The 25,087-nt window shown below is 38.4% G+C and overlaps 1 protein-coding gene across 1 annotated transcript in view; it reads right to left on the bottom strand.

The window, feature by feature from the left end:
* LOC121412156 (ADP-sugar pyrophosphatase-like) overlaps positions 1–3,683 on the bottom strand; it is a 31,525-nt gene extending 27,842 nt beyond the window's left edge. The window contains exon 1 of the mRNA XM_041605061.1: positions 3,492–3,683. Coding sequence (XP_041460995.1) covers positions 3,492–3,616 — 125 coding nt within the window. The 5' untranslated portion in view covers positions 3,617–3,683. The remainder of the gene's footprint in view (positions 1–3,491) is intronic.
* Positions 3,684–25,087: the final 21,404 nt, after the last annotated feature.

Genomic DNA, 25,087 nt, shown 5'->3' with positions numbered 1-25,087 from the left:
TGCATTTCAGGCCAAAACGGAATAATAATCTATATTTTGTTAGTTCTTTTTATATATTTGCCTCGATTTCAGGATGCAGCAGCGGCCAAGAGAGGCAATATGGTACTAGGGATGATCAAACGCAACTTTACACATAAAAACAGGAGCCTACCTCTCCTAATTTTTTCAAAATTCATAACAAAATGGCCGATCGAGACTGGGGTAGGAGAGGTATCGCGACAGAACTTTTCATTTTTTGAGGTTCCAGTCTGTGCCTCGATGTCAGGATGCAGCAGCGGCCAAGAGAGGCAATATGGTACTAGGGATGATCAAGCGCAACTTTACACATAAAAACAGACAAGTGATCATGAAACTGTACAAATCTCTGGTATGACCACATTTGGACTATGCAATGCAGACCTGGAACCCCTACCTAGCAAAGGACAAAAAAATACTGGAGAAGGTCCAAGCAAGAGCTACAAAAATGATCCCAGATATCCATGATCTACCCTATGAAGACAGGCTCGCCAGACTAAACCTTACTACGTTAGAAAGAAGGAGAGAAAGGGGAGACCTCATTCAAACATACCGTATTATTACACAAATAGACAAATCAAACCCGGACAATTATTTCAAGAGAGTAGAATGTGCCAGAACAAGAGGACACTCTCTTAAATTTGCTAAGCAACGATCTAGACTGGATATAAGGAAGCACTTCTTTAGCCAAAGGGTTGTCGATCAATGGAATAAACTCCCCCAGTCCACAATTGAGGCACCAACACTCCTGCAATTTAAGACACAATTATCAAAATTGGGTTTTTAAATGGGCTCTAAGAGCCTCCTTAACCCTGCCACACTCATCTGTACACCCTCGTCGTGAAGACAGTGAGATCATGTGGCCATCAAGGTAACTTCAAGGTAACTTCATCCATTTAATTGTGGTAAGTGCATAATGTATGTTTTCACATATTTCTTAGTAAGTTATTGAGACCCCAATCTACCCCACTCCCGTGTCTATGTCTAAATGCATGGTGGACCTTTGGGGCGGTATTCTGAGGTCATTTTATCTTTAAAATATTTTATTTTATCTCTTAAAATGAAATTCATTTTGGAGGCCCCCCCTGGCACCCTACAGTGCCGCCCATGATAATTCTCACCGGCCGCGGGGAAACAAGCCCCACGACCACATTATTTTCCATGATATTACAGTGTGGGGGGCCTCAATAACGAGTATACTAATAATGTAGCCGTCATCCGAGCCCCACACATGTGCGAATGCTGGAACAAGCCATTGGACAGGGCCTGTTTCGCGACTATCTTAGGATGCAAGCTTAATATATACTCGTGATTTAGGCCCCGCTACTCTACTATGTTGGAGTGTCTGAAGTGCAGTAGTGCGGGGCCTACCGTATATAACGGTTATAGTACTAATACTATAGTATACTCGTGAAGCAGGCCCCGTGAACGGGCATTCTATGCCATTCAACACAGCAGCGGGGCCTATATCACGAGAAGCCTGAAATGAATTTAGCAACATAGATATTGAGGTATGATCGATTACAATTTTTTCTTGAGCGGGGCCTCTGGCTCCGCCTAGACTTTATCACGAGTATGCCGAGAAGGCAATTAATAAAAAAAAAAGGCATTATCGTGAAATAGGTGTCCAGTTTCCTAATTCCCCCGGACACTTACCAAATGAAAAACATGTCCTCCTTTATTAAAGGCTCAGTTTCGGTTCGCCGCGATATGTCTCCCTCTACTCGTACTCTAGCTCTCAATGTCTCGTCTGATCGATGATATGATGTCATCATATAGCTTTATTTAGTCGCTCGTGCGCATGTATGTAAGGCTTGCTAAACCTTGTTAACTCAGGTTAACTAGTGATTTATTTTGTTTTTGGTGTCCTATTTCACGACTATATTAAAGCTTGTTTACCCTTGTTAAATAATGATTTTCATTTGTATTTTGGAGTCCTATTTCACGACTAAATTAAGGCTTGTTAAACCTTGTCAATTGGTGGTTGGATGTCAATGAGAAGTTACGTGGGGAAATAGGTGTCCACTGTGTACAAGTCTATGGAGAGTTTCTCCGTGCGTTTCTACAGAATGGTGTCCTATTTCACGAGTAAATTAAGGCTTGCTTAACCTTGTTAACTAGTGATTTATTTTGTTTTGGTGTCCTATTTCACGACTATATTAAAGCTTGTTTACCCTTGTTAAATAATGATTTTCATTTGTATTTTGGAGTCCTATTTCACGACTAAATTAAGGCTTGTTAAACCTTGTCAATTGGTGGTTGGATGTCAATGAGAAGTTACGTGGGAAAATAGGTGTCCACTGTGTACAAGTCTATGGAGAGTTTCTTCGTGCGTTTCTACAGACTGGTGTCCTACTTCACGAGTAAATTAAGGCTTGCTAAACCTTGTTAACTAGTGATTTATTTTGTTTTGGTGTCCTATTTCACGACTATATTAAAGCTTGTTTATCCTTGTTAAATAATGATTTTCATTTGTATTTTGGTGTCCTATTTCACGACTAAATTAAGGCTTGTTAAACCTTGTTAATTGGTGGTTGGATGTCAATGAGAAGTTACGTGGGGAAATAGGTGTCCACTGTGTACAAGTCTATGGAGAGTTTCTCCGTGCGTTTCTACAGACTGGTGTCCTATTTCACGAGTAAATTAAGGCTTGCTAAACCTCGTTAACTAGTGATTTATTTTGTTTTTGGTGTCCTTTTTCACGACTATATTAAAGCTTGTTTACCCTTGTTAAATAATGAATTTCATTTGTATTTAGGTGTCCTATTTCACAACTAAATTAAGGCTTGTTAAACCTTGTTAATTGGTGGTTGGATGTCAATGAGAAGTTACGTGGGGAAATAGGTGTCCACTGTGTACAAGTCTATGGAGAGTTTCTCCGTGCGTTTCTGCAGACTGGTGTCCTATTTCACGAGTAAATTAAGGCTTGCTAAACCTTGTTAAATAATCATTTTAATTTATATTTTGGTGTCGATTGAAAAACCGTCCCTCGCTGTAAAAGTCGTTCAATAGAATATTGTGTGAGGAGCAAGGAACCAGAAGCGACTGCTCTGTGTGGAGAGTTTCTCATCTGGAACAAAAGGTTTTGCATCAGATCTTTTGAAAATTGTTGAAGCGAGGATTTCTTTACTAATATCATGGTAAGGTAGATCCCGGTTCAAATAAGTGTCCAGTTTTTTAAAGCACGGAATGGCCAAAAAAATTTAAACTCCTCGAAACAGACGGCTGCCAGCCCAGCTGTCTAACGTTAAGTCTAACAACAGTTACAGGTGTAACTTACTAGCAGTGTAGCAGCTTGCGCCTAGCGGTACAGTGAAGTGGAGCCTGCACGAACATTATTGGCAATGATTTGAGGTAGCCTATCGCACACCGGTAGGCCTATTAACGTTAGATACTCTGATCTTGGCATATCTGTCCGAGAATGACTGGCCGGTCGATCATATCAAGGTGACATGAAAATTACACAGAAAACTTACCTTACTAAAATATAGGAACAGCAACTGAGACGTGCCTTCGACTCTAGCTCTCTGACGTGCTGCACACGTGTTCCATAAACATAAACACGAACAACAGATGAATGAATGAATATTGCACGATTCATGGCGCGCAATTTTTCCCCTATATTTTGCTTTGTTTATGGGCGGGGCTCATATATTAGAGTATAACTCTATGGCGGGGCTCGATCAGCGCGCGCTGAAACGGCCCTACCAAATAAAGGTAGGCCAAAGAGTTAAGTTTAGTAGGCCTACGTATTTAACTCAATGGCCCGAATTCACAAAGGTCACAAAAGTTATATACCCCTAAACCGGGTATAAAACGCATCATTTCAATCCATGGCATGGACTAAAGTTAGCACTTAGGGGCTAACTTTTGCGATTACCAAAGGTGGACTAAAGTTATACCGGGGTATAATAACTCAACCGTGGGTTAAATTTAACCCCGGGTGTTAAGTTAGTCCATGGCCTAATTAGTCCACCGTTTGTGAATAGCGCAGTGGACTAACTTTATACCCAGGTGTTAGTTAACCCCGGTAAAACTTTAGTCGACTTTTGTGAATGAGGTAGGCCTTGATATGCGGTAGGCATAGAGGGTAGGTGAGGACACGGTACGGGGATTATCACAAGGATTACCCCCCCCCCCCCCAAATATTAAGTGGGTGTGGCCTGTGATATCATCTCCAAAATAATTTATGGTCAAAAATCAATATGTGCAGTACTGTTTGTGCATGATTCATGATCATGATGATTAAGGAGGACATCTAGATCAAAGGTAATTAATACCTTGGTCACATTTCTACGGTGGCCGTACGGCGAGTCGAAAACAGTCGTTTATTCATTTTTATTCAGACCACCTATATGTAGCTGGTACAAAATATGTTAAAACGGTGAGTCGAAAACAGCCGTTTTAACATATAAGTCAACCGAAGACTAAACTAGAGAAAAATCAAACTAGCATAACGCTGAAAATTTCATAATGGGATGTTAAATAAGAAATTTATGACATTTTAAAATTTCGCTTATTTTTCACAAAACAGTGTCTGTGCATGCACAACTCACTGACATGCAAATGACAATGTTGATGATGTCCCTCACTCACTATTTCTTTTGTTTTTTGTTTGAATTACATACAATATTTCATTTTTTACAATTTGACAATATGGACCAACTTGACTAAACCATACAGTATTAAATAATGCCAATTCAGTATGTTCAGGGAGGAACAATGACAATTGACAATGAGAAAAGATCCATATTTCCAATAATAAAATACAAAAGAACTTGAGTGGGTGCACGTCATCATCAGTCTTCTCATTTCCATACCGAAAAAAGCAAAATGTCACTAACTTTCTTATTTCACATCCGATTTTCATAAAATTTTTAGTGTTATGCTTGTTGAATTTTTTCTTTTTATTAAAGTAAAATTTTTGTTAGGGTGGACTTGTCCTTTAATAATGATGTGGTAGTAAAACTTTTGGTAAATGATAATTACAATAGTGGATGGAAATTAATTGAAGTTTCCTTTTTAGACAAATTTAATGCAATGAGGGACATTTTGTGGAAGGCCCATGCACCTGAACAAATTTTGAATAATTTAAATTGTTCCCTATATACCTGCAGACTCAATCCGGACCTGATATTTGTTTAGAGATAAAGCTTCCAGAAAAGAGTTTGGTTATGATTATTTGTACTTGGGTTATTCACATTGTATTTGGTTTAATAGAAACGTCAGATCCAAATCTAAACAATTTTTCTTTTATGAAAATTGGTTTAATAAGGGCATAGTTTTTATAAGTGATCTCTTTAATCCACCCCATCCAGGTTACAAGTTATTTGAGGAATTAGTTCTCGACTTTGAAATTTCAGCAAAAGATAGAAGAAAATCTAATTTTTTATTGCAAAATATTCCTGGTCCATGGCTAGATTGGCATAATAATCCAGATTTAGATATCCATTCAGAAGTTGTAGATAAATTATTAGAGAAAAGGAAAGTTAGCAGTTATGCATACTCGATATTTTTCGATCGATGTCTCCCAGATAATTGTATTTCCTTTTGGGAAGAGTCGTGCCCTCCTAACGACAAAGTAGACTGGGAGAAAATACATTTGCTGAATTTTAAGAGTACTATTGATAGCCGCCTCAGATCATTTTATTTCAAGGTGTTTCATAAGACAATCGCCCTAAATGCATTTTTATTTAAAATCAAGAGAAAATAAGATTCCCCCAAACTGTTCATTCTGTAAAAGAGACCCTGAAACAATTGTACATATATTTTGTGATTGTCCGGTGGTTAACATTGTATGGGACGATCTTTAATCGATAATAAACCAAAAACAACATTCGAATATTATTCTTTCCCCCTTTGTAAAGATTTTTGGTATTCAATGTGATAATTTTCTAACATTCATTTTCCTTGCTTTCAAATACTATGTTCACTTTTGTGAATTTAATAACAAAACCCCAAATATTGTGGAATTCAAAGCTCGTATCAAAGGTATTAAGGATATTGAATATGTTTTGGCGAAGAAGAATGGTAAATTACCTGTACATTTTAAAAAGTGGAGATTTGATATCTAACTTGTTTTATGTATCTGTCTTGACAAAAATATACCTACATGTATGTAAGTGCTGCTCTGTTTAATCATGTAAATAGCTTGTTGATTTGTTTGATTTGTACTGTGATTTATTTTTTTGATCAAGAAAGATTGAAAGAAAAAAAATAATGAAGGGGTAGTATTGATTAATGTATTATTGATGACCATCAGCACCATCCTTTTTTTCAGATTTTTCTTGTTTTACTGAATGACTTCACTTATTTTAGAATAATGGAAACGAGATCCAGTCTGAATAGCCAGAACAACATTGCTCATGCATGCTTATGCAGTGGCGTACCGTGGGTCATGCTGGCATTGGGGGGCACCAGCAAAAATTTTTAGTCATTAAGTTGGCGCGCTTCGCCAAATTGCTGGGTATGCTGACCTACTGATAGAGATATTTTAAGGACAGTGCCATTAAACGGAAATGTCTCTCACTGGTCAAATAATGCGAACGCGAAGCGCAAGCTTAAATTTTTTGATATTCAGACCTAAAAGGGACATTGTAATCAATCTTTTGTAATCATGATACGTACCTGTCTCGCTAAATAATGCGAGCGCGAAGCTCCCGAATAGGAAGATATTAAGGACTTTATTTTAGGAATCCATTAAGATTATACACATCCCACCGTAGTGATCTAATGCGAGTGCCAATAAGCGCTTGCAGATTTTTTTAGAATTACATCTAAACAAGCACATTATAAAGCACTTGTAATCATGATTAACTACCCATCCACTAATCAAACCTTGCGAGCGCGAAGCGCGAGCTGAAAATTTAGGAAATTCAGACCTGAAGAGGGGTATTTTAAGGCTTGTTTGTAGGAATTTACGAAGACTAACCAAATGATGCGAGCGCGAGCTGAAAAGTTTTGATATTCAGATTAGCAAAAGGGACATTTTAAGGACTGATTCTAAGAATTCATGGAGAGCAGACATATTTCACCAATCCACTTCTGCGAACGTGAGCACGGATAGGAAATGTTTTATATTAAGACCTTAAAATGGGGCAATCACTTTAAGAAGTCATTAAAAAGAAGCATACTATTGTACATAAAACAATAATAACTCGAAGTGCGAGGAAATACATTTAGCAGTTTGGTGTATGTTGACTTGCAAACGGGAGGTTTTAATACAACATGTCTATTTCTCGGTAAACAGACAATGCGAGCACCAGGAACAATAAAGACATAGGCCCTGAGCAAGTTATGTTTCATAAAGTTATGAAAAAATGTATATAACATTATGATATAATATAACATCATAATGAACAATAATGTCTTCTTTCCCACTACGTTTCTCTTCCTTTCTCCCTCTTTTTCTTCTTTTCCCCCTTTTTTTGGTCAGCCGATGGGGGAGGGGGGTGGGCACGTGCCCCCCATGCCCCCTGTAGTTACGCCACTGTGCTTATGTATTTATGTCTGTCTTTAAATTTACCCCTCTCCGCAACCAAGAGCTTGCTCGGTTCGTTTTTTTAAATCAGAGACATCATTACAAAGAATTTCGAAATTACGAAAAACTTGTGGGAAAAAAAATCACGAAACGTGTGCCAACTCGGCCCGAGTTGTCCTGACCCCGTTTATTTTACCACCCATTTGAATATCACTTCATTTTTGTCGATATTATGATGCTTACGATGTAAAATAAGTGAGAAATAAGGGAGAAATCAGACTGGAAATGAAACTCATAGGCCCGTCAGGTTTAACTTAGACCATAGTCTAACTCTGCGCTAAAATTATGGGAAGCCAAAAGTGTCAAAATTTTTATGAAGTTGTATCTTTTTTATGTCTACTGTGCTCTTTCTAGCTGATTCATCGATGGTGACAATCATCTATTTATACTTCCTATATAATTATGAATGATTTGAGAGCCAAATGAGCTGAAATATGATATCTCTTCTGTCAGTGATTTATGTAATAATTGGCTATCAATACTGAAACCACAACTTTAAACCTGAGTTTAAGTTAAACTCGACTTCAGAATACGGGCCATAGTGTTTTTATTCATATTGATAAGGGATTTTTCTGTCATGACAGTGAAGTAATTTTATTCAAGGTTCGCTTACCTGATCGCTACAGACTTCCATTCTCTCCAATGCACATCTACACATGCAGGCTATACACACACTTTGAAATACATTTTGGACACCATTCAGTCCTTCAACTATTTATTTTTGCTGGCTAAATTCGCTCGCTTACAAAATAATATCGAATATTTCTAAGAAATCGCCTATATATAGAGCCCCCCCCCCTACGCGTATACAGCATTGACTCCTGTGGGCGCGTCGTGTATATGGCCTAGTGGTTATGACTCTCGCCTACCTAAGAGGGTCGTGGGTTCGAATCTTAGCCATGTTAGCCATGGTGCGTTTTCCTTCAGTAAGAAATTTATCCACGCTGTGCTGCACTAGATCAAGGTGAGGTGAATGGGCACCCGGTAGGATTCCTTGGAAACCACTGAGCGCCAGTCATGTATAGCTAGAGCTAAAAGCAACGCTTTCACTCTTTGTATCTGAAGCAAAAAGCGCTTTATACATTATTTTGGTTTACAAACACCATTGCGCAAATTTCCTGTAGAAAAAATATATGTATCATCGATGGATAGTTGAGGTTGATTGGATCAATCACATCTTTTTGTAAAACGGGGCCCTGTCAAACTTTTAAACATTCAGGGCAACATTTGCATTTCGGAAAGATCACATGATCTTATTGATTATTCCTCAAGATTAGACAGAAAGATTATATATCACATTGTAACTGTTGTGAGTAATAAACTTTTATGTTCATATTACTGTTGTCGGTAAAGCAGCTCTTCTGGGAAATTCACTTATGTGTGAACTGATCGAAATTATTCTTGTTTTAATTAAGGTAACATAATTTGTGTTGGACAAGTACCCGATCAACGTACTTAATTTTAAACTGTATTTTGAGTAATTTCACAAGCCAGGATTATCTATGAGGGGGCTCTGAATAAAAGAGTGAACCGTTCAAGTATAATCATGATCAGTTCCGTTACTCCCCAGGGCGGATCCAAATTTCGCCATTATGGGGTCAGAAAAAAAATCCCTCTTCATGTTCCCCAATCGGCCACTTAAATAAGTAAAGCGAGGGCAGGCTCTAATTTCTGGATGTTTTATAAATGCAGACCTAAACAGTGAACGCTCAGAGCAATTTTTGTATTGGGGATCAAGATTGGCATTTTGGCAATAGGCCGGCCCCCTAAGTAAACAAGATCAATGCGAGCGTGAAGTGCAAGTAAAGCTGAAATTTGTAATATACTGACCTGAAAACAAGAAAAAGGGCCTGTGAATGTTTGCAGTGACTCATGAGAAACATGCATATCTCAAAGTGGCGTAACAGTCGGGGGGCAAGCTGTCCCCCCCCCCCTTCCCGGTGGATTTCACCGGAAAAATAAAAAAAACGGAAAAAATAGAAAAGGGAGAAAGATATAAAGGGAAAAAAGAAAGATAGAAATGAAAAGGGAAAAAAGGAAAGAAAGAAAGAAAAATATCGTGAAATACTAATACATTAGCATGATTAGCAAGAGAGGGATATACAATCAAAAGATATGACTCATTGGCACGGAAAGGAATTGAATTGAATTTATTTAGACAAGTATATATATACAAATTTAAAAACATGTCTCGGGGAGACAACAAAGGTAACCCGTACAGGCAGTGGCGTACCGTGAGTCACGGCATGGGGGCACCAGAATTTTTTTGAGCGCGCGAAGCGCGCTCAGTTGCCAGATAAACTGACCTAATATAGACATTTTAAGGACAGTGCCATTAAACGGATATGTCTTTCACTGATCGCATAATGCGAGCGCGAAGCGCGAGCTGAAATTTTTTTATATTCAGACCTAAGAGGGACATTATAAGCAAATTTTGTAATCATGATATATATCTATCTCTCTAAACAAACAATGCGAGCGCGAAGCGCGAGCTGAATTTTTTGTATTCGTTGACCCCAAACGGACATTTTGAGAACTACATTTTAGGAATCCATTAAGAGCATACATATCTCCCCTTAGTTATCTAATGCGAGTGCCAAGTGCTTACTGATTTTGTTACAATTATATACATCTAAACAGATGAAACTCTTTTAGTCATTGTAATCATGATTATCACACGCATCTCACAAATTAAAATTTGCGAGCGTGAAGCGCGAGTTGAAAAATATAGGAAATTCAGATCTGAAGTGGACATTTAAGACTTGTTTGTAGGAATTCACGAAGACCATGCGTATTTCATTAACCAAATGATGCGAGCGCGAGGCGCGAGCTGAAATTTTTGTATATATTGACCACAAATAGGGATATTTTAAGAACTCTTTTAAGGAATCCATTAAGAGTACACAAATCTCACCATAGTCATCTAATGCGAGTGCCAAGCGCATACTTATTTATTTAGAATTACATCTAAACACATGAAGCACTTTTTGCAGTCATTGAATCATAATTATCATACGCATTTTACTAATCAATTAATGCGAGCGCGATGCGCGAGCTGAAAAATATAGGAAATTCAGACCTGAAGAGAACATTTTAAGGCTTGTTTCTAGGAATGAACAAAGACCATGCGTATTTCACCAACCAAATGATGCAAGTGCGAAGCGCAAGCTGAAAATTGTTGATATTCAGATCAGAAAAAGGGACATTTTATTGACTGATTTTAGGAATTCATGAAGAGCACACATATTTCACCAATCCACATAAGCACGGGCAGGAAATGCTTTATATTAAGACCCTAATAATGGGGCAATCACTTTAAGTAGTCATGAAAAAGAAGCATATGTCACTACATAAAACAATAATTCGAAGTGCGAGGATATCTATTTGACTTGAAAACGGGAGGTTTTATTACATGTATTATATGTCTCGTTAAACAGACAATGCGAGCACCAGGAACTATGAATGAAGACAGTGGTGGACCGTGACCCGGAGGAGACAAAGCATGGGGGGCACGGCATTGTTCACAAACAATGCAGTTCCCTCCCCCCAATGCATTGTCTCCTCCGGGTCACGGTCCGCTACTGTATGAAGACATAGGCCCTGAGCAGATTGTGTTTCGTAAAGGTATGACATATTTGAAATGTAATACAACATAACATAATTATTATATAACATTATAATGAACATAATTTCTTCTTTCCCCACTACGTTTCTCTCTCTTCTTCTCCTTTTCCCCGTTTTTTTTTTTTTTGGCCAGCCGATTGGGGGGGCACGTGCCCCCCCCCATGCCCCCCCCCGTAGTTACGCCACTGCGTACAGGATTGCTCCCATCCAACTGAAATGAGTACAACATAGATATTTACATAAGTAAAATACATAATAAAACATTAAAAGCATTGAATGTAAGAATAAAAAAAGTCCCACACCAATCACTGTTCATGTCTTAATCATTAACAGAGAAATTAAAGAGAAAGAGGGAGAGAGAAAATGCTTGGTTCGTCACCTCAATTAAGTTTGGTCGGTGAGGTGTTTCATTAGGGCATGTTTTGAAAAATTCCATAAAAGGCGGGAAAATGGGAGAAATTGGTAGAAAGAAACGGGAAATGAAGGTAGAGCCATAAGCTTAATTGAAAAATCAGAATAGAGAAAAGGGACAAGAAAAAATAGAAAAAATTAATAACACGACCGGGCTGCCGAGGATTGAAAAATATAAAGAACGGGAAGAAAGGTGCAGTGTCAATATATAATAGGCTTGCTAAATTTTACAAAAAAAAATCCTTATCCAAGGCCGGGTTAGCGAAGGGCTAGTTATATCCCCGATATTCCGTCCTAACCTAAGTAAAGCTTTACGCTGCATGGCTGGATTTACCGTAAAAAGCCTCTTGTTTGCTTTGGCAAATTTTCCAAAGTCACTATCACATAAGCAGAATTCAATTTCAAAATCATTCTAAAAAGGCAAATTTTTTCTGGCTTGCTTCACTCGCTGGCGACTTTTACAAATTTTTCCACATTTGCTAAGTTGTGCTGCCTCAAAATATTTCGTTTATTATCGGCAACTGCGTTGAAGTTAATTGTGTTGTGTATGTACCCGCGGTTTGATAAAACAGTGGAATTTGCAATATTACGAGGTTCCGGGGGCTCCGCCCAGACCAGTGGTGGCACCAAGGGGGGAAGGCACCGGGGGCATTTGCCTTCAGTGAGTCGGCCCCACCCCCGAAATTTCAAAAAAACAAAAAAATATGTATAGTAAATGTTGTCATACGCATCCTACTAAAGCTGCAAAGTGTTCCAAAACAGCTTTTTCGTTCTTTAGAATTTGACAATTTTCTCATCCATTCACTGTTAGCTCAGACAATTTTTGTCACTACATAAATCTTTAAAGTCATTATGTGAAATTCAAATTGTCGCTCGCGCTACACGCTCACAGTAACTGTTGACTGAGAAAAGTAAATTATCTGTTCATATGGGGCTTAAAAATCCAGTGTTCAAGTCCATATGTTTCTCGCGATTAGAGTTTTCATTATTCGTTTAGCGAGATACACATCCTGCGTATTCATAACTTAAAAAAAAAATCAGCTCGCACTAAGCATGCTAAGCGCTCGCATCAATAGATGGCCATGCAGTTCATGATTACAAAAAAGTTTCTTATATAGAACGTCTAGTTATCATCTCCGGATATTAAAAATTTCCAGCTAGTCCATAACAGTTCTACAACCGAGAACAAAAAAGAAAAGATTAAAGAAAGGAAGATATGATGTTATTTTCTGAATAAACTATGTCAAAATCAATCTCAAAGGTAGATTCTCATGAAAAGGCGATTTTTTTTTCTCGCTCGCTCGGGAGTTATTATAAGCAACTTTTTGCTGCGCGCGCCATGCTGTGCCCCCTCTTTTTTACTTATCACGCATTGAGCTGCGCTCTAATGCTCGGAGCACAATTTTAAAAGAAAATAAACCTTGTTCATACCGAATGATATGACCGGGAAATGTTTGCCTCTTGCCCCCCCCCCCCCCCTGGCCACCGACCCCTGTTACGCCCCTGTCATCAATCAAAAAATACGAACGCAAAGCGCAAGCTGAAAATCTGTTATATTATGACCTAAAACTTGACATTCTAAGCACTTTTTGTACGAATGATTAGGATGGGTATATAATGAACAGTAATTTATTAGAGCACGAAGTGCGAGCTGATTTTTTTACATTTCAGATCTGAAAAAAAGTTGATGCACATTTTGAATTTTAAATAGGCCTATTCAATCAACAATTATTGCAATTGCGAAGCCCGAGCTTCTTTTAGGTTTAGACCTAAAACGGGACATTCTTTTCACTAAAACCATGAAAAGGATGGGTGTCTCGCTCGTGAAATAATGCGAGCGCGAAGCGCGAGCTTAACATGTTTGCTATCATGAAGAGCACTATAAATCTTGAACAGCACGCGTAATTGCATATATTGCTGAAACGAAATAATGAAACTCGTATCACGATTAGAATAATTTGTGCATATTGACTTCAAAACGGGATGTTTTAAGCCCCTAACTTTTCGATTCACTTTTCTTATCTTTGTTTTTTATTTCATCTCCCCCCTTTCTTCTCCCCCCCCCCCCTCCATTTTTCTGTTGGCAAGCGACGGAGTTCCGCAGAGCCCAAGGAATTAACCATCCCTGTTATTACGGGCTTGACTCCGTGAATTTACAACAAGCATGACAAGAGGTAACCTCTATGTGAAAGCATATGAGCAAGGGGCGTCGCTAGGCCTATTCCAGGTAGGTGGATGGCCTGTGTAATCACCCCCCCCCCCCAATTTGAGGTCGAACATTATGATATTTTTACATGATGAATCATAAGACAAGTTATATTAATTATTATAATCATCATCATTGTTATCATATTATTTTCATAATTATAGTATTAAAAATAAGATGATGTTTGCGAGGGTTATCTTATTTACGCGTAATGGTCAATGATATTGTCTTGCTCATATTAAGTGGGGGGATATATCCCCCATCCCATGGGATTTACGTCCGTGCCCTGATGACCGACGACCATGCGTCATGGTTGTGTTCCTCAATCTCCTCAGTCACGTCTTTGCTCAGATCCAACTTTCAACAAAAGGAGGGAAGCAGGAAAATATTTGCATTCACATTTCCCGTCGTGGGCACAAAAATCTGATTTTTTTGTTTGTTTGTTTTTTAGGGATTCGTCCTCACTAAATTTTCATTCTTAAGAACATGCAATAAGTATTTCATTTTGCCCGAATATATAATGTAGGGAAATTATCACGCGAGCGCGAGCTGAAAGTTTGAATTAACTGATCTGAAAAAGGCACTTGTTAATGACTGCTTGCAGTGACCCGTGAACTGATATGATATATTTCTCACTAAACAAATAGAGCAAGCGCGAAGAGCGAGCTGAAAAAAAAGAGAAATCCGACCCTGAAAACCTGGACTGGATAAGCACGTTTTTATATAAAGAACACAGTAAACAAGGAATGTGAGAGCTTAACATTTTTCATATTACAATCTGAAAATTTGAATTTTCAAATAACTTTTTGCAATCATGACTACGATGTGTACCTAATCATACAAAGTAATGCGAGCGCGAAGCGCGGGCCGTTTTTTTCTTGAAAGGAATGATATCAATGAATGGTGGGAGAGCATAGCGCGTGCTGATTTTTTAAAACGTTTTCCAGGGAGAGGGGGTAGGAATATATCCCCCACACTATTCTGAGAGGGGGGATGACATCTACATTTATCCCCCACTTTTCAAGACAGAAACGATATTTTTTAATCATCAAATTATAAAGACTACTGAATAAAGAATGCATAGATTTACCCTTAAATGCGGTCAATGTGCTGAAATCAGCCCAAATATTTTGCATTGTAAAAATGCAAAATTTATCGCATATTGCAAAAATATATCTAATGCATCGTGATAGTATGGTTATAATACTTCCATTTATGAATTAAGATACCAAAGACTTTTAGATATGGTTATAACTTTGATCATATACCAATCAGTTTATAAGAGACTCTAAATCACACTAATTCAATAACAATGTAATAAATATTAAAATGTCCAAAATTTTGAATGTTGCATATCCCAATATAATATAAAAGATTATTCAGAATCTGCAATATTTTCCATTTACTTTGCATTTCCATCCACGTTTTTGGAAGTTTAATGCTGTGGCCTGTGATTTGGCCTATAATCATTTCATAAAGCACCCTTAATCCCGGTCCCTTTTTGTTCATTCTTATCTCGCCTATCATCATATCAGCCATGTCCAGCCATGCACTGCAAGGTGAAGACCTCCTCAAGTTTGGTGCAAAAGGTGCTTGTCTTGTGCTGATGCAATCAAATTTATGCTAATGAAATTTGTGAACTCGTCACTCCACCCCGGGACTCCATCTCAATTATTGTCTACCCTGATTTCGTGATCCTAACCATGGTCTCCATTCTGTGATGCGTTATATACTATCATGTGATCTTGCAAGGTGGCCAGCCCATTACCATTTTATTGATTTGATTGCTTTGATTATGTCTATTACTTTAGTCTGGTTCCTAATCCATTGTATGGTTTTCCTGTCACCTTTTGATATCCGTAGCATTAACGTTCCATACTGTGTTGAGTGGTTTCTAATTTCTGTTCAATTTTCTTTTTTACAGATCAGGTTTCAGAACCATACGCCATTGCCGGTATACAGGGGCGTAGATAGCGGAAGGGGGGGGGATGGGGGGATGCATCCCCCCCAGAATTTTAGGTGGGGGGATGGTGTGTACAATCATCCCCCCCCCAGGTTTCTGTGGGGGAAGAAGCAAAACTATACAGTAATAAAGCAATGAATGCTAGTTAAAATCAATCAATAATAATAGCAGTAATAATCATAACGTACAGCAATGACAAACATGATCAAAATTGGACTTTTATTCAGAGTCAATCATCTTATATGCATTTACAACTTGCAAGTTTTAAGTAATAACAACTGTCTTGCGTCGTCATATACATTTAAGGATCGTTATTCAGAGTTTCACCAAGTACATTTCCTTATAATAATTATGTATTTGCAAATGAGATAAGTTCAAAATATTTCATTACAGATTTAAGAAAGTATAAGAAATATAATGTTGAGCTTTTTTTTATTTACCCCTATTACTATAATTGTAATTGATATTTTTTTTAGTTATTTGGCTGTTTATTTGTTTATTCCTTTAGTTGTTGATTCATTCGTTTGATCATTAACAATATCGCTACTTTTAAAAGAGTATACTACTATACTAGTAAAATAAGGAATACTAGTTATTCTAGATCATGTTTAGCAGGACTGTCATGACCAAGATGATAACTAGACATCCGACAAATGACATTTCTCTTATGATCATCTTTACTCATTGTCATTAATCAAACAAAAGATTACTGCCATGAAAAATGTGCAAGGAAGTTTGTTTAATACTGGATGCCCTGTTTATTGCTGAAAGCAAAGTGATTAAAAGACACACGAGATAATCCATGAGGCAGATCGTGTTATTTTGTTATCTTTAACTCGTCTGCTTTGGCCCATGATATTTTGTTTTTATCGAGTACGTTATCTCCTTCATTCTTTATATTTATATATCAATTATATATATATATATATATATATATATATATATATATATATATATATATATATATATATATATATTGGCGAAGAAGCTCAAAAAGCATTGAAGCGGGAGACGTAGCCTGGATTTCTTCAACTTTTTATTAATACAAGCTTTCGGCCATTTAGTTCGGCCTTCTTCAGGTATCTGAAGATGTAAAAGACATAATGGCTTTACATGTAATATGCATATATTTGGATTAATTTACTAAATAGAGGTATATCTTAAAAGAATATGTTTTACATCGGTAATGTTTAATTAGGATTATCCAATAGCTATTAAAATTAATTAAGTTTACGCAGATTTTTATTACGAACATTTTTTGAAAGTATTGGGTTATGTGTGTTGTATAATACATATATCTCAAAATGTATAATAATATATAATAGTATATATATCTCAAAATAATACATAATTATATAAGGTATTGATTCATATATACATTCGTGTCTAAGCACGTGAACTTATGTATGTAATCACACTCGCAGTCACATACATACATAGGCGCAGACACCCAAACCAACCCTACTCTAATTGGTAGTGCTGGTAATTACACAAAGTATCATATAATAGGTAGAGGTAACAATGATATATGTGGTTCTGCGATAAATAAATGATGTATACAAAAAAGATACATTATAAATGTCTGATTTCTTACCTCCAAGTTTTACTGTAAGTGCTTGACCAGGTTGGTGATGTGTGGGTGTGTGTGTGTGTATATCAGTGAAAGTGCATTGACCCTTGAAAGGGGAAACGGAAATGGGTCGTGGGGTTAGGGTCAATCAGGAGTAAGGGGTCAGTGATCTATTGTTCGGCATTGATACCATGTGGTTGTAGTGTTTTTAGTTTTGATATCCAAAAGGACTCTCGGTGTAGTATTGCTTCACGTGACCTACTTCTGATTGACTCGATCCCGGTAATTTGGACATTTTCTAGTGAATGGGAGGGAAGGTTGAAGTGCACTGTGTATGGAAGAGTCTTGTGTTGTGGTGAATGGAAGTTACGTATTTCGGATCTCGTATTGTTGAATCGGGTGTAAAGGGTGGTTTCAGTTTTGCCAACATATTGTTTTTTGCATTTGGTACATGTAATGAGGTATATTATCCAGGTGGATTTGCATGTGATGTGTGATGTTATTGTGTAATTTTGTTTTGTTACGGTGCTGGTGAATTTCGTGGTGTCCTTGATGTGATTATGGAGAATGCATTTGTGTGATTTACATTTGAAGAATCCCGGGGGGTCATTGGCGGTGTTGGTGGCGGTGGGGTTTGGTGTTGGAAAGGGGTGTCCAGCCCTGACAAGGAGGTTGTGTAGGGTGCGCCCTCTACGGTAGGAGGTAGTGGGCTTGTTCGGGAAGATGTTGGCTGTTGTTGGTGATTGTTGTAGGATGGGGAAATGTTTTTTAATTATTTTTGGTACTTTGGCTGTTACGGGTGAGAAGGTCATGGGGAAGTAGATGTTGTTGTTTTGTTTTGGATTGCACTGATATGTGAGGAGTTGTTCTTTGGGTTTTTCTTTTGCCTTTTCTATTTGTTTTTTTACGATTTGTGGGTTGTAGTCCCGGTCTTCAAAGTGTTGCCGAAGCTGGCCGAGATGGTGGTCTTCTCGGCCAGCTTCGGAACAAATTCGTCTTACTCTTAGAGCTTGGCTGTATGGTATGCTGTTGATGGAGTGTTTAGGGTGGCATGATGAGGGTAGGAGGTAGGCGTGTGAATCGGTGGGTTTCGTATAAAGTTCTGTTTCTATTTGGTCATTGTGTATTGTGAGTGATATGTCTAGGAAGTGTGTCTGGAGGTGGGATGATTCGAAAGTGAATTTAATGGAATGATGCAGCTTGTTCATTTCCCCCTGGAACCTTTCGAGTGTGCGCGGCGAGCCATTCCACATGAAAAAAATGTCATCAATATAACGTTTCCATGATTTTGTGACAGTGGGTGAATTCATTTGGTTTATTAGTTTTTCTTCAATTTGACCCATAAAGAGGTTGGCATATGAAGGGGCGACAGGGGTACCCATTGCTGTGCCTTCAACTTGGAGGTAGTGTTTGCCGTTGAATTGGAAGTTGTTTAGTTTTAGTATTATTTCGAGCAGTCTGATGAGTTGGTGTGTGGGTGGGTTTTGATTTTGTCTTGTGTTTAATGCTTTTTGACAAGCTTCCATTCCTTCATTGTGGGGTATGTTTGTATAGAGGGATGTTACGTCAGCTGTTACAAGGATTGTTCTGGAGGAAATTGTGTTGGGGTCTCTGTTGATTTGTTTGATGTGTTTCAAGAAGTGAGTGCTGTCTTTGATGTGGGAGGGTAGTTTTTCTGTGAGAGGGCGTAGATAGAAGTCAAGGTATTTTGATATTTGGACTGTTGGACAAGAGCAACCTGATACAATGGGCCGGCCTGGATTGTTGGGTTTGTGAATTTTGGGGAGGAAGTAGAGATTAGGACATGTCGGGTTTTTCGGGATAAGGCCTTGTTGAGTTTCTAAATCAATGTCGAGTTCTTTAACCGTTTCCTTGACCTTCATAAGATGTGATGGTGTCGGGTCCTGTGTGAGTTCTTTGTATGTGCTCTGGTCTGAAAGCTGTCTTTCAGCTTCGAGGATGTAGTTTTCCTTCGACATTATTACTACTGAGGATCCCTTGTCTGCGGGTTTGATTATTATGTCTGTGTTTGATTTTAGTTTTCTGAGGGCATGTCTTTCATCTTTTGTGAGATTGTCTCGTCGTTTTTTTGTGTTGTAGTTGTCTGCATTGGTCTGAATATCACTTTGAACATTTTGAAGGAACATTTCAAGATTAGGGTTATGGACGTGTGGGGTCCACATGTTTTTCCGTTGTATGAGGGGAGGTCTTTGTTCTTCCCCATCTTCATTAGCTGGTGTCGATATTGGTTGTGGTCTTGTGTCTTTGTTGGTGTTTGTGTCTTGGCTGTTTGTTTGTGATTTGTCAGCGAAATGAAATCTCAGTTTCATTTGTCTGCCAAAGTTGTGTATGTCTCTTTTGAGTTGGAGGGTATCTTCTTGCGGTGGTGTTGGGCAGAATTTTAGTCCTTTGGATAGTAGACTAATTTCAGATTGGGACAAGTTGTAGTTGGATAAATTGACTATTGGGACTTTGTTCTGTTTGGTGCTGGGTATGGGTGGTTGGATGACTGTGTTGTTGTTGTTGTCTTTCTGAAAATGAGATCTGCGTTTTCTGTATTGTTTTTTTCGAATGCGTCTGTTTTTCTTTATTTTCTGTGTTGATGGGTCTTCATTATTGTTGACATGATCTACATTTATTACATTATCATCTATATGAGTTACAATATGGTTATTGTTATCAGCGTCTACATGGCGTATGCTTAGTTTAATCTTAGTACAGTTTACAATATCTCTTTTTAGCTTTCCTTCTTTCATCGCTCTAAGACTCCATTCATTCTTAGTGTTGTTACGATCTATTTCGTTCATTGTCCTGTGGTAGTCATTTGGTGTTCCAAGTTCAAATGCCTTTCTCTTCAATTCTGCAACTTGAGTGGAGATTTCTTCTACTTTGCAGCTTACTGCTCTGATTGTAATATCTCTTAAGTGGCGCGATGCGTTCCAGAGCGTCGTTTTCCATGCCAGATCAGTATTGTCGTCTTTTACGAAGCTGAATGACTTTTTGAGCAGGAGACCTTTCGGGACAATGTCATGACATTGGTACTTCGACAGGTATTCACGATGGAGCTTATATTGCCTGAGTTGAAACGATGACCGCTTTAGTTGTTGGATTATCTTTGTTGATGGTATTGTGTGTTGGTTTGCCATTGTTTCGTCTTTAATAGCCGTGAATGGAGTGGCTGAGGGGTTGATGAAAGGAAACGGTTAAAGAACTCGACATTGATTTAGAAACTCAACAAGGCCTTATCCCGAAAAACCCGACATGTCCTAATCTCTACTTCCTCCCCAAAATTCACAAACCCAACAATCCAGGCCGGCCCATTGTATCAGGTTGCTCTTGTCCAACAGTCCAAATATCAAAATACCTTGACTTCTATCTACGCCCTCTCACAGAAAAACTACCCTCCCACATCAAAGACAGCACTCACTTCTTGAAACACATCAAACAAATCAACAGAGACCCCAACACAATTTCCTCCAGAACAATCCTTGTAACAGCTGACGTAACATCCCTCTATACAAACATACCCCACAATGAAGGAATGGAAGCTTGTCAAAAAGCATTAAACACAAGACAAAATCAAAACCCACCCACACACCAACTCATCAGACTGCTCGAAATAATACTAAAACTAAACAACTTCCAATTCAACGGCAAACACTACCTCCAAGTTGAAGGCACAGCAATGGGTACCCCTGTCGCCCCTTCATATGCCAACCTCTTTATGGGTCAAATTGAAGAAAAACTAATAAACCAAATGAATTCACCCACTGTCACAAAATCATGGAAACGTTATATTGATGACATTTTTTTCATGTGGAATGGCTCGCCGCGCACACTCGAAAGGTTCCAGGGGGAAATGAACAAGCTGCATCATTCCATTAAATTCACTTTCGAATCATCCCACCTCCAGACACACTTCCTAGACATATCACTCACAATACACAATGACCAAATAGAAACAGAACTTTATACGAAACCCACCGATTCACACGCCTACCTCCTACCCTCATCATGCCACCCTAAACACTCCATCAACAGCATACCATACAGCCAAGCTCTAAGAGTAAGACGAATTTGTTCCGAAGCTGGCCGAGAAGACCACCATCTCGGCCAGCTTCGGCAACACTTTGAAGACCGGGACTACAACCCACAAATCGTAAAAAAACAAATAGAAAAGGCAAAAGAAAAACCCAAAGAACAACTCCTCACATATCAGTGCAATCCAAAACAAAACAACAACATCTACTTCCCCATGACCTTCTCACCCGTAACAGCCAAAGTACCAAAAATAATTAAAAAACATTTCCCCATCCTACAACAATCACCAACAACAGCCAACATCTTCCCGAACAAGCCCACTACCTCCTACCGTAGAGGGCGCACCCTACACAACCTCCTTGTCAGGGCTGGACACCCCTTTCCAACACCAAACCCCACCGCCACCAACACCGCCAATGACCCCCCGGGATTCTTCAAATGTAAATCACACAAATGCATTCTCCATAATCACATCAAGGACACCACGAAATTCACCAGCACCGTAACAAAACAAAATTACACAATAACATCACACATCACCCTTATAAAAATCGCCAATGGTATTTGAATGGTGCCGAATGGTAGTTGAATGGTGATCTGAATGGTAAATGGTACGCGAATGGTATTTAAGTGGTGTTTCAATGGTAAGTTCTTAATGGTAATTGGTAGTTTATTTAATGGTAAATGGTATACCATATACCCAATGGTGTCTCAGCGGTATGTGACTAATGATATGATTGGTATGACGAATGGTATACCATTACCCAATGGTGTCTCAGTGGTATTCAATGGTGTCTCAGTGGTATGTGCTTGTAATGGTATGACTGGTATGATCATTGGTATACCATACACCAATGGTGTCTCAGTGGTATACAATGGTGTCTCAGTGGTATTCAATGGTGTCTCAGTAGTATGTGCCTGTAATGGTATGATTGGTATGATCAATGGTATACCATACACCAATGGTGTCTCAGTGGTATACAATGGTGTCTCAGTGGTATTCAATAGTGTCTCAGTAGTATATGCCTCTAATGGTATGACTGGTATAATGAATGGTATACCATACACCAATGGTGTCTCAGTGGTATACAATGGTGTCTCAGTGGTATACAATGGTGTCTCAGTGGTATTCAATGGTGTCTCAGTAGTATGTGCCTGTAATGGTATGATTGGTATGATCAATGGTATACCGTACACCAATGGTGTCTCACTGGTATACAATGGAGTATCAGTGGTATTCAATAGTGTCTCAGTAGTATATGCCTCTAATGGTATGACTGGTATAATGAATGGTATACCATACACCAATGGTGTCTCAGTGGTATACAATGGTGTCTCAGTGGTATTCAATGGTGTCTCAGTAGTATGTGTCTCTATAATGGTATGACTGGTATGATGAATGGTATACCATATACCAAATTGTGTCTCAGTGGTATTCAATGGTGTCTCAGTAGTATGTGCCTCTATAACATGTATAATGGTATGATTAGTATGGTGAATGGTATACCATTACCCAATGGTGTCTCAGTGGTGTCAAATGGTGCTGAGTAGTATGTGCCTCTAATGGTATGACTGCATGGTATACCATATACCCAATGGTGTCTCAGTAGTATGTGCCTCTATAATGGTATGATTGGTATCAATGGTATACCATATACCCAATATGGTGTCTTAGTAGTATGTGCCTAGTGGTATATATAATCATGTTGGATAATTGTAAAGCCATAGTGGCTTAGTGGTGTTTGCCTAATGAATGCCATTAATGTTAATGGTGAATGGTATGCCCAGTTGCATTACCCATTATCATAATTCCGAAGATTCAAAGAAAATATATCAAAGATTAAAAGGTATTTAGAGTAAATTAAATATTTGAGCTGTGACTTTTATGCGAGCAGCTTCCCCAAATCAAGTGTAATCGCTCATGATTGTAAACATGGTATCTTGCATTCTTTTAAATTGTCTTTTTCCTTATTAAGTAAAAGGTCTATATGTGTTTAAATATTATTGATCCAGTGGTTATAATACAACATTATAAATTTGTTATATTTTACAATTGTACATGTTACTTTCTAAATTTAAATCTGATGCAATGGGTGCAAAAATAAAATCAATCGGTCAATGAAATCTTTTTTGATAATAAGGGTTTTGATTTTTAATTAATAAGTTTTATTCTATTTTTATAATAATTTTGCTTGTTTATGGCCGCTTTTAATAAAAAAAACTATATATTGAGTGTTCCAAGAAGATATTTGCAATCAATCCCAAAATTCGATCAGATGCAAATTTACAGGTGATGATAAACCTTAAGTTTATCTAGAACATAACAATTTGGATTTTTTTATGGATCAGTTGCAAGTTTGCAATGAAAAGTATGACTCTCATGATTTTGGAGTCTGAAATTAATTTGCATTCGATTGCTTCGATTGCAAGTTTCTTGCAATGCCCCATATTTTGCTCAAAATGAATTCACTGTTGGTTGTCTTGGTCCCCCAACCTCTATCAAATTCCCATCCGCAAACCCTGATTTGGTCTGTCTGCAACGTCAAAAGCCCCCTCTGAACCCATTTGTACACTATTATAGCTGCTTCCAATCATGAATTATTTCTCTCTTTTTTTTTTACAAATGATATTTTCAAAATTCTAATTCTATTTTTTAGGCCCTAATTATTCTTTCCCACTTGTGGACAGCGTTTATAAAGAGGAGAGATATTCTATAGGCCGATCATTACTTGATTGAAATGATTTATCCACATGGTCTTGCTCCCTCACCCCTATCAAAATTCCCTGCCGCCATCAGGGTATAGTACAATGTAACAGAAAAGAAATCTACTGAATGAAATCTCAATTTCTATCATTACAAAAGCAAATTAAAAGGGAAGATGAGGAGTGAGTAAAAAAATATATATTAAGGGGAAAAAACAAGAAAAGAAAAAAGGCAATGAAGAAAAGAAAGATTAACAGAAAAGAAAAAAGACAACGAAAATAAAAAAGAAAATAAGAGAATACAGGAAAAAAAAGTGAAGGGATCGAAAACTTTTTCATAGATTCCAAGATCCAAGGAAAACAGTGACACGCCATCATGGTTTCCAACCCAGAGCCAATCGAGAGGAAAAAGAAGACACCCCTGATTTGGTTTTAATGCACCCCCCCCCCCTCCCTTTCGCGTTGGCAAGCAGGGCCGCTTGGCTGCTTGTTAGCTAGCTCTATCGCACGCACGTACGCGCGCGCACGTCTAACCGCCAATTGCAATATTTGAAAAAGAAAACTCCATCTACCGGGACCGCCGTTTTGCTGTTGATAAGTCCGTCGATAATTCATCAAAAACTAAAGGAACACGGGTCAGATTCGGACAGCGACTTCAAAGTCATTTGTAGAAGGCTAAACAGTAAGTTCTATAACAATTTTCTTTGATTTATTTCTCAAATTGTCTCAAAATATTAGATGTCGGTGTACTGCCACGACCACTGCACTGCCACCGCCATTGCATGCCCCGTTGGCGCTGGCCGCTGCTCTACTGGCCGGGACGCGTGTTTTTTTACCGTACCGCTAACGCGTCAGATTCTCCAATTTAATGCCAAAGAGCGACTTGAGGGGAGGCCGTTATCTGTCTACGAATGCCTCGGCTATCTCGATCTCGCTCGCGCGCGCGCTATACAAATCACCTTTGCAAATCACACATGCAGCAGCAGCATAGCAGCCTGTACTCTACCGTAGCGT

The sequence above is a fragment of the Lytechinus variegatus genome, chromosome 3 (assembly GCF_018143015.1).
Source record: "Lytechinus variegatus isolate NC3 chromosome 3, Lvar_3.0, whole genome shotgun sequence".
NCBI lineage: Eukaryota > Metazoa > Echinodermata > Echinoidea > Temnopleuroida > Toxopneustidae > Lytechinus > Lytechinus variegatus.
Note: the sequence above shows the minus strand (reverse complement) of the source record. Positions and strands in the feature narration are given on the sequence as shown.